Source organism: Protopterus annectens, chromosome 7.part1 (assembly GCF_019279795.1).
Source record: "Protopterus annectens isolate FY-2018-M chromosome 7.part1, PAN1.0, whole genome shotgun sequence".
Classification (NCBI taxonomy): Eukaryota; Metazoa; Chordata; order Ceratodontiformes; family Protopteridae; genus Protopterus; species Protopterus annectens.
The window spans coordinates 256,111,286-256,121,787 of record NC_056740.1 but is presented as its reverse complement, the minus strand read 5'-3'; the positions used below and the strand labels follow the sequence as shown (position 1 = coordinate 256,121,787).

The window sequence follows — 10,502 nt, the reverse complement described above, 5'->3', positions numbered from 1 at the left end:
CGCTGTGACCGAAGCCAGAGACGAGGAAACAATCTGAATGAGGAAGAAGGCCTTTCAGGGCCAACTTGGCCTTCCTATTTTTAAAGGCGAGGGGGTTGAAGCCCACACACATGCTACAGTCCACACACAGATGGGCAATGCCCAAGCACAAAACACAGTGTGGCCATCCTCTGGGGATAACTTATGGCTACACTCTGCACCACTTGAAAACAAGCTTTTCAGCCATACTGCCTGAGTAGAAAGGACGTGAGGAAAAAAAGGGCAGTTTCTTTCTAAACTGGCACATTCACACCCACTCACCACACTCATACAGAGAGAACACAGAGGGGGAGGGGAAGCTACAATCTACACAACAGTACAGACTACACTATCCTAAAACACAAACTCGATGCACCAAGTGAGGGGAGAAGAAAGGGACCTATACTAACACGAACAAAAAACTATAGAAAGAGAGATACTCACAAAGGTTTTAACCCACTGGCTAAATTGGAGCTCAAGAGACACGATGCAAAGCTATTTGTGGCAAACGAGATCTGGGGATGGAAGGCAGTGGAGGTTTGTTATGGGTAAGGGGAGTAGTTTAGAGCTTGGAGCTGATGCTAGTAAAAGTTGCCGGCTCGGATCCGATACAGATCCGCAACCCACAGGTTGAAGATTAAATGAAGTAAATACTTCAGATCAAACTATACTGGCCCGAGCTGTGCAAGGAACCTCCGATCTATTGCAGCAGCAAACTAGATCTGAGGTAACTCAAGGTGCATCATGGGATAGGGACTTGGCCTCGAGCTGTTTGAAGACCTCGAGCTTTGTAGTAGGCTGACTCGGAGCAGAGGATCGGCTCTGAACCAGTCTAAGAATGAACAGTCTGATTGAAAAACTTCATATTTAAAGTTTTGGAATGGCCCAGCCAGAGCCCAAACCTAAATTCAATAGAAAATCTGTGGGGTGACCTGAAGAGGGCTGTGCACAAGAGATGCCCTTGCAATCTGATATATTTGGAGTGTTTTTGCAAGGAAAAGTGGGCAAATAGTGCTAAGTCAATATGTGCCATGCTAATAGAATCCTACCCAAGAAGGCTGAATGCTGTAATTAAATCAAAGGGTGCTTATTAGTTTAAGGGTGTGCACACTTATGCAACCAGCTTATTGTACGTTTTTTATTTTTTATGTGTTTTCCCCTAACAGACTTGTTTTTCAATTGAATTGTACAGGTTATAGGTCAAATTAAAGGTGGGAAAAGTTTTGAAATGATTTATTGTGGTCTCATTTTTTATTTTTTTTTTTATATCACAACAACCTAGTATTTTCACAGGGGTGTGTGCACTTATATCCATTGTATAATGCAACTCTCAGAAATGTACCAGTGTTCAAAGACCAGCAGCTCTGTAAATGCTAAAATGGTGGCGTACACAAATCCTTTAACCCAGATATATGGACACACTTTTTTTTTATTTTTTTTATTAAAAATGAACATACTGTTAGAATAACTTACATAACACACATACTCTGGACTGCGAGTTTTAGAATACATTACAGTTCGATTAGCTTAAAACTACATCACAGTTCTTTCAGTAAAGAAAGTCAGTAGTATTAGTTTCTGTTCTCGGTTACAAAAGAGAGCACTATTTTTATCACTGTTGTCGGCCAAATGACAACTAGCTGAGACGGGTGCTTCTAGCTCCAACAGCAGTAACATGGCAGACTTCTACATCAGCACCCAGTTTACTTAACTCATCGAGCCAGATCATCTGTTTGAAGGACAAACGGTCACTGGGGCCTTTTACTTCAACCAGCTGCAAAATAAAGTAAAACTTTACACTATTAACATTATTTTTTAAGTTATGTATACACTTTTTTTCCCCCATTTTTAACATACTGCCCCAATAACCATGCATAATGCACTTATTTTGATACTGAATGCTGTTACAAACATTTTATAATTATATATTTATGCAATACTAGTAAACCAGTTTCATGTCAGGCAATTTGTTTACATTCAACTATCAAAAATTTGCCACTATTAACCATGCAAATACAATATTACAACTATTCTATTTCGTTTTAATCCCAGGTTTGATTTAAAGTTGTTCATTTGCCAAAAACAGTTTAAAACAAATTAATTATTTACAACAAGATCTGAGATGAAGAATTAAAGTTGCTTTTTTGGCAGCCACCATAATTAGACTCATCAAGGCTTTACTATGTGTCTTGGCAATTATGATTCTGTATCGTAGCTCAAAAAAATCATCTCCCCAGTCAATCTAATCTGCTCATCTAGCATCTCCAACAGCGGTTCGCTGGGAATCCCTAAAGTCTGCCGGCTCATTACACCCCCAAAAAATGTTTCCAGCTACCTCTTTCTTGCCCATTACACCTCCAACATTTGCTATCTACCTGAGGAAAAATACTTTGAAATCTACATGGGGTATAAAAATACCTATGTAAACACTTCCAGGCAAAGATCCTAAATCTTCTATACTTTGTTGCATATTTAGGAGATATACATATATCCTCCCATTGTCTCTCTGTGAATTGCTTATCCAATCTCTCTTCCCAATCCTTTCTAAGCTCCTTTGATTGATTCTAATAACTATCATGGAATATTTTATATGCTCTACTAATTATGCCTTTAATGGTAGCTTCTGTTCTAGATTCTATTAAAAACTCTACCAGTGCTCTGCAGTCCAAATAAATTATTGGTCTCTTCCCTTTCTATTACCTTTCCCTTTCTAGTTATTTGCTCCCAAATACCTTGGTTCCTTTGCCACTTTTCTCCAGTTCCAGCCCCCTCTTGCCTATTATCTGTGTCCCTAACCACAGTCATCCCTATCAGCAGAATCTTTCTCCAGTCTCGTGCTGGTTTCCTGCTATTTTATGAATATAATACTCTAATTTTTTGTTCTCCTTAATAAGTACTAGAAAATGGAAATCAAAGTCTAGACCAACTTCATTAGAAGGAGCGAATATAGGAACAGAGATAAAATAACTGGAATTGGGATCTTGAGAAAAGGAACAGAGCAAAATACATAGACAAAAATGTGAATTGTGGGAACAATATATGCAGAGAAGGAACTAGATTAAACAGGCAGGATTTGAATGAGCCATATAATGCTTAACTGACCATGACTGGATAGATTACAAGTGATGTACAATGTTTGCAACTACAGAAGTGGCATTACAGAAAGACTCTGAACAAGAACTTCAGCAAATGATAAAAGAATGGAATGCAAAACTGAAGGCATACAAGATGAAACAGAGCACAGATAATCCTTTTGAAATAGCAAGAGAATGGGTGGAAAGTTGAGATTTGAGACAGAAGGAGAAACAGTGGAACAGGTCAACAGATTCAAGCCTCAGGGAAGGGTGGTTGAGGAGTAAAAAGGAAGACTGAAAGAGGTCAAACCTAGAATCAAAGGGGCTGCACTTATGTGACAGAAGAATGTCAGAAAAGCTGAAAAGATGTTCAAAAACGAGTACGACTGTATGGTACAGAAACCTGATCAGTACAGGCAGAGCAGATGGGGAAGCTAGAGGTGATGGTGATGAACTGCCAGAGATGGGTGGCAGAATGAACACTGGGAACAGACAAATATAAGGACATGAGAGCAGAAGCCCAAGTAAATCCAACTGCACAGAAAGTTCAAGAGAACAGATAACAGTGGTTCAGGCAAATGTACAAGAAATTAGAAGACAATATGGAGAAGATGATTTGGGACTGACAGGAAGAAGCCAAAAGGAAATGAGGGCATCCAGCACAGAGATGGATGGACTGTGAGAGACTACCTGTGATAGTCGGGCACGACTGTTGAAAAAGACAGGAGAATGGCATTGTATTGACAAAGACGGTGACAGCTGACACGACACCCTGACCCCAGGCTGAAAATGGCAAAAAAGGAGTCGATTTATTCATTCAACTTGGCAATCAGGCTAGAGCACTGATCCAAATGGACTTATTCCAGTCTCTGTCCAGACAAATACAAATGACAGCAGACAAGCAAATTAACAAGTAGTATTACGAGTACAAACAAAATGTGTGAAGATAGCAATGACTCAGTACCAGTAATTATTAGTGCACAGTACCAGAGACGATAGGGAGGCAAGGTTAGAGTAAGGAAGGAAGAAGGAGAGTGTGAAATAGTGAAGGGATACAGCAAAAAGTGTAAAGGATAGCAAAGGTAAGGGCAGACAAATTAATTATATACAATATAGAAGATAGATGTCCCATTACTGTATGGAAATGATGGAAGGATCAAGGTGCAAGACTCGTGAAGGGGGAAGTGGGTGGATTACATGATGTGTCCAGACGGAAAGCATTTGTAAACTATATTGGACCTGAGATGATCTTTAAGCTGAGCACAAAATGATGGGTACAAGTTTAAGTCTTTAAGATTAGTAGGGAGGGATTCACAGAATTTGGGGCCTAGGATGGAGAAGGCATGGTTACTGCAATAAAGTCTAGTTCAGGGACATTGAAGAAGTGGTTTTAAAACTGGGGGGGGGTCACCTTAAGAGGTTTGGAGGCAAAGGAAGGACAGCAGTGTTCTTTGAGGAGCTTATAGAGTTGGAATCCAAGAAGCAGGTGGGCAGGTTGTTGGACAGGTAGTCAAGTGGCTTTATTAATGGTGATATGATGCTCATTTCTACGGGAGAGAGCAATGAAATGGCAGATAGAGCTACTTACAGATGCTGCTCAAACCAGTGGAAGTGCATTTTCAAGCTGTACTACTAGAATGCCTTTGCCTGTGGCATTCCTGGTTGGTCTGGAGTGAAAGGGGAAATTTTATATGATCAACATAGGAAGGAATTTGTTTTCTTCTGTATTTGTTATAGGTGAAAGTTCAGTGTGGGATCATGCCCCATATCAAGGAACTTGAAGATGACGATTTGTCGGTGAGGTTGTCAAGATGGTCATGGAAAAGAAGCAATTTAAAGTTTTGCTGCTATTTAGGGGTGGTACCAAACAGTATTAGTTTAAGTTTTGGAAGTGTTCAGAATTAGCTTTCTGTTATTAAGCCATTTGATAAGGCAAAGAAAGTCAGCTTGAAGTTGCTGTTGTATGGCCAAGGAGGTCAGGTATGAGTGAAATATAACCATGTCATTAGCGTAAAGTGAAACAGGTGAGGGTGGTCAAGTGGTAAATTATTAATGAAAATGGAAAAAAAAAGATGATGAAAATCGATTATGATGAATTAGAGATTATATTGTTTTATTTTGTCTACATAAAAATCTTAACACTTGGACCAGTGGCTATCACACCTTAGGTTAGTATATTGGGTACTTTATTCCCCGTCTGCCTTCAAGCCCACCTTTCATTATGGGATCCCACACAGCTCATTTCTTTTTCTATGGTCTTCTTTTTCTCCTCTATTATTGATAGAAAATGCAAACCTAAAGACAGACTAAGTATTGCTTTCCACTACCAGCACTAAAAATAGCAAGGCTCTCATCTCTTTAGTACACATTTTACACAAACTCAACAAAAACATCTCTATAATAAAAAAAAAAAAAAAGATTCAAGTCATTTCCATACTGAAGCAACTCTGTTTTTCTTCGGCTTTTCCCAGTTAGGAGTCGCCACAGCAGAACTCCGGTCCACTGATGATTGGTAGTGGATTTTTACGTACCAGGTTACCAGCCCTGATGCACAACCTTCAACGAAGGCACGTCCCATTCACGTATGCCTCCACACAGAAGACGCTCTAGCGGAGAATCGAACGGGACGTCTTGCTATGAGGCGACAACGCTACCGCAGCACAACCACTGCAGTACTGATGCAACTCTGTACATTCCTAAAATATATGCTCGCAAGAACATCTGAGGGATCATTTTTTACCTTATGTCTCTGGCTAATGGCTCTAAATATAAAGCAATGAGGAATGGTGGGCACTGACAACCCTGCATAGTCCCTCTTTTAAGACTAAATGCTTTAGACAACTCAGTGTCGCATTTCACCTTCACTTGAGCTTCTCTGTATACTTTAATAATGTTGCCCATCTTTGTAGAAACTCAAATGCCTCAAGGGATCTCTTCATAAATGTCCAACTCACTCCATCAAATGCTTTTTCAACATTCAAACTTATTAACTTTAATTATTGTCCTATGCATCCTTTTAAATCACAACGGTTCTGTTAATATAGTCAAATATTTGCCTACCTTCTATAAACTGACAATGATCCAGATCTGTTTTTCTCACTAATACATTTGCTATTCGTTTTGCCTAAATCCTCATAAATGCTTTGTAGTCATAATTCAGTTTGTATGACCCTGGATAAAGTAGATTGTTCCCCTCATTTGCTATGACCACCACTACTGCTTCTTTCCAAATCAATAGCACATCCTCACCCAGAAAAATACAGTTAAAAATACCAGCCAGACTTCCAGTAACTCGTACTCCTTTTTCTGTACTTCTGTAGGAATTCTGCCAATATCAGCAGTTTTCCTCATATTCCCGTTCCTCATTGCTCTTTTAATTTCAGGTTGCTTTATTTTTATGTTAATAACCCTCTTAGCAGTTCTTTTAACTGAGGAAGTTGTAATAGTTACCATTCTGTGTATATTACTATCAAACTTTATATCTTACTGATGTGCTGTACTGTAATAATTTATCATTTCATTCATATTTCCCTGGTCTACTTCTACCCCATCATTGTCATAATTCCTGATTTTAAGTAATCATCCTTTCAACAGTCCATTGCCTCAAAAAAGTCAAGTCAATAATTTAGTTGCTCTGTGCCCATTCATATTTTCCAAGAACTCCTGCACAGACATTCTAGCTTCTTTCAGCTGCACTTCAACCTGCTGTGCTCCACTTATTCATTTGTACTTCTGCAAATCCCTCATTTTTTTAAAAGGATTTGAGATACTTTACTGTGACTATTATATTGCATCTCATTTGCTTTAATTGTGATCACATTTCTGATCTTTACTTTCCATTTATCCCAATCATTTGTAAGATCTTTATTGCTTAGGTTGGAAACTAATAATATTTCAGATAAAGTTTGAGCTATCCAATCATTAAACAATTTTTTTCAGAAGAAATACTGGAAAATGTCAAAGCTTATGAAAATAAACCTTTACTTGCTTACAACTCAACTTGTATAAGTGCATGGTCTGGCACTATCATTGGACCATGTACAGTATTCTTTTGCTAAGCAACATCAACTTACTTTTGCCCAGGAACCATATTTCACTGAAAAATGTGTATAATCCATTCAGTCTTATTTCTATTACATTAATAAGCCCAAATACATGCAAATATTTCTCCAAGAATCTGCTTTAGATGGCACTCTGTGGTATCTTGGTCCTCTGGTGATGCCCTCTTTACTTCTCATAATGTTCCAATCTCCTACCACATACATCTTTGTTGAAAATCTGTAACTTCTGTCATAGTTTTCTTTATATCTTCTCACCTTCTTCTTTGGAATATATAGTGCAGTCCCTGTAATTCTTACACTCTGCCAGCAACCTTGCACCACTCTAAATCTACCCTACCTGTTCATTTGTTCCTCAATCTTTATTCCTACCTGCTTTTTAATTACGACCCCCCCCCCTTTCTTTCCAGTGGGATGAAAGACTCAGGGTGGCTTGGGGGTCCATGACGTTAGGAACTATTTCATAGCACGTCAGCTCGACATATTATTGAAGCTTCTGAACCCTCAATAGAGATAGAGTTGGAAACTGTTATCCAAGAAGTCTATGGAGGGGCATGAAAGGCATGACCATGTGAAGATCTTGTTGGAATTTCCCCAGGGGATGTCATTAGTCAACTGCTGCAAGAAACGTAGAAGTCGATAGGGATTGCTTTTTGTTGCAGGAGTGTCAAAGCAGTGAAGGATTGAGGTGCTGCCTAAAGAAGAGACCAAGGGGGATTGAGAGGCTCAAACAGTGTTATGGAGATGGAATAAGATGCATATTCAGGAAAGGAACTGAAAGCATCTGATGATGGGGACAAAATTAAAAGACGTATGAAGAATGAAAAGAGGAGTCTATTTTAAAGCAAAATCAAGGATGGGAACACAAGGCTGTCAAATAAGGGGAAAGAATAGGATGGCTCAGTGCCAAGTTTAAGGCTTATTGATAATTCAAGAAAGGACAACATTCCAGGGAAGGAAACGCTAACCGGGGAACACAAGGCTTTGAATGAGCTGAAATGGAATGTCATTCAAAAATTAAGAGAAAATTGGATGAAGGAAACTGGGGTCACAACAGAACAAAATTTGGGGCAGATTAATAAACTCCTTAGATATGCCACAAAATTAAGAAGGTTCAGAATGTTTGGAAATGTCTGTACAGACAGTTACACTTTCAATAGGATCATCAGGGTGTTTCCAGGAGCAAATGAAGAGGTGTGCCACAGGTATGCAAGGTATTTGGGCTGCAAATAATTTGGGAATATATTAGAGTGTTACATTTATTAATTGATAGTATGGTGGAAGGGAAGACTAGAACTGACCAAGGGGCTGTATTCTGCAGGTTGGTCAAATGAAGTACATTTGGAGACACAAAATGTAGTACAGATAATAATCTTTATAGCCAAAAAGCCAACAACATGGAAATGGAAGCAGCAAAATCTTCCAACTACTCTAGAAATTAAAAAAAAAGGTCACAAAGCTGGCAGCAATGGAAGAAATTTATGGAGGTTGAAGAGCTCCCTGTTAGGGAAATTGGGACAGATGGTTCTGAGAAGATGGAATAGGAATGAAAGATGATAGACGAGAAAAAGTAGATGCAATGGATAGACTACACCCTAGTAAAGGGGTGTGTTGTATGGAAAAATGGTGGTAAAAGGGAGATCAGGTAATGAGGCAACGTTCTTGATGTATATATTGTTGAAAATATATTTTATACATTTCATAGAATCTGATATCCAATGTATTCTAGTTGATTAAATGTTTGCTAGAACGTCAAGAATACAAATAAACAACACCGTTTTGTTGCTATAACCTATGCTTGTGAATTCTGGTTTTAAAAAGACCTCTTGTTCTCTTCTCCTCCTGTCCTAGCAAAAAAAAAACTCTCCTCCTTACCTTTCTTCAAAAAACTTTAATGTTCTCTATGATTCAGATGTGTTCCTGTAACATTATTATAACCTCTGCCTGTAACATTATTATAACCCCTGCTGCATGTCTATTAGCCCATAAATATTCCAAACCAATAAATCAAATTGTGCCATAGTAAAACATTATATTATACTTTGTCATTCAGTTGCACACTGGCCCTTCATACTCTGTTTCGATCACATTTTGCAGCACTTTATATTTTTTGTGCATTATTATCCCAACTGAATCTGGCCTCCTCTTAGAGCACAGTATTTCCTTCTTACCCCAAAATAAACAGCATTTTACCTATATGCACATTTTTATAAAGCAACAGAGAACACTATGGACCAAACAGTTGTGTAAAGCATCATCCAATGATTTCTCTCTCTCTGTGGTCTTTCAGCTTTTCCCAGTTAGGGGTCGCCACAGCAAAACTCAGGTCTGCTAATGATTGGCAGTGGATTTTTTACGGTGCCGAGTTGCCAGCCCGACGCCCAACCTTCAAAGAAGGCACCATCCAATGATTTCTAATCACTCAAATTAAGTTTTACTTATATGGACTAGAGAACAGCTATGAAACACTAATCTATTTATATCGTTTGCCTGAAGCAAGTGTCTCAAATGCTGTAGATATGTTTAAAAGGTGAAGCTTTTTTATCTATACACAGTAACTTCACCCTCTAGCAGTCTAGCACAGTTTATCAAGGAAGGCCAACTGCATTGTAACAGCAGCAGAGACGGTCTACAATCTGATAGCCACTCAAACCTGGTAAATGTAACAAGACAAAAATGGCATGGTTATTTTCACACTAGTGCCTACTGACTTCAATGATTGTAATATATTTTACAGTTGAAGTTTTTCACATTTTAATTATACCTCTTGCATTAACCAACTTTCGTTATCAAGTGCTTCTAATGCATTTTGTGAAACATGCTATCTAGCTTATTTTAATTCAACACCTGTTTAATTTTCTATGCATTCCTATACATAGTGCACACATTACCAGAACTCAGTTTATATAATACTATATTTTCATCCTATATACTTTCATTGTTCATATACCATTCATTCACTTATCCTCCTCTTCCCATTGTTATAGCACCTTTATCAAAAGCAACATAATAAAATTTGCAGTTTGAAAACATGGATCTTCATCAAACAGCATGTGGAACAGGTCCAAATTTGGTAAGAAATAAACTTTCACTGTTAAGTATAATAATGACATTTACATTATTACTTTTATAATGATCAAATAGTTATTCTCTGTGTAGTACTTACTGATTTCAATAGTTTTAATGAGCCATTCAAAATGCAGCTCACATTTACACTATATCTCACCCTTTCACATATAAACCTTTACTGTTTTTTTTTTTAAATGGTGTCCTCAGTTCAACAGTTCTCAGAGCATGTTTTACACAGTCATCCACTTTTTTGGAAAATGAGCTACTTTATTTTGTCGGTCAT

At 38.2% G+C, this 10,502-nt stretch overlaps 1 protein-coding gene across 1 annotated transcript in view; it reads right to left on the bottom strand.

Annotated features, from left to right (window-relative positions):
- Positions 1–1,427: 1,427 nt before the first annotated feature.
- Positions 1,428–10,502, bottom strand: part of FAN1 (FANCD2 and FANCI associated nuclease 1) — a 571,422-nt gene continuing 562,347 nt past the window's right edge. The window contains exon 12 of the mRNA XM_044078482.1: positions 1,428–1,792. Coding sequence (XP_043934417.1) covers positions 1,655–1,792 — 138 coding nt within the window. The 3' untranslated portion in view covers positions 1,428–1,654. The remainder of the gene's footprint in view (positions 1,793–10,502) is intronic.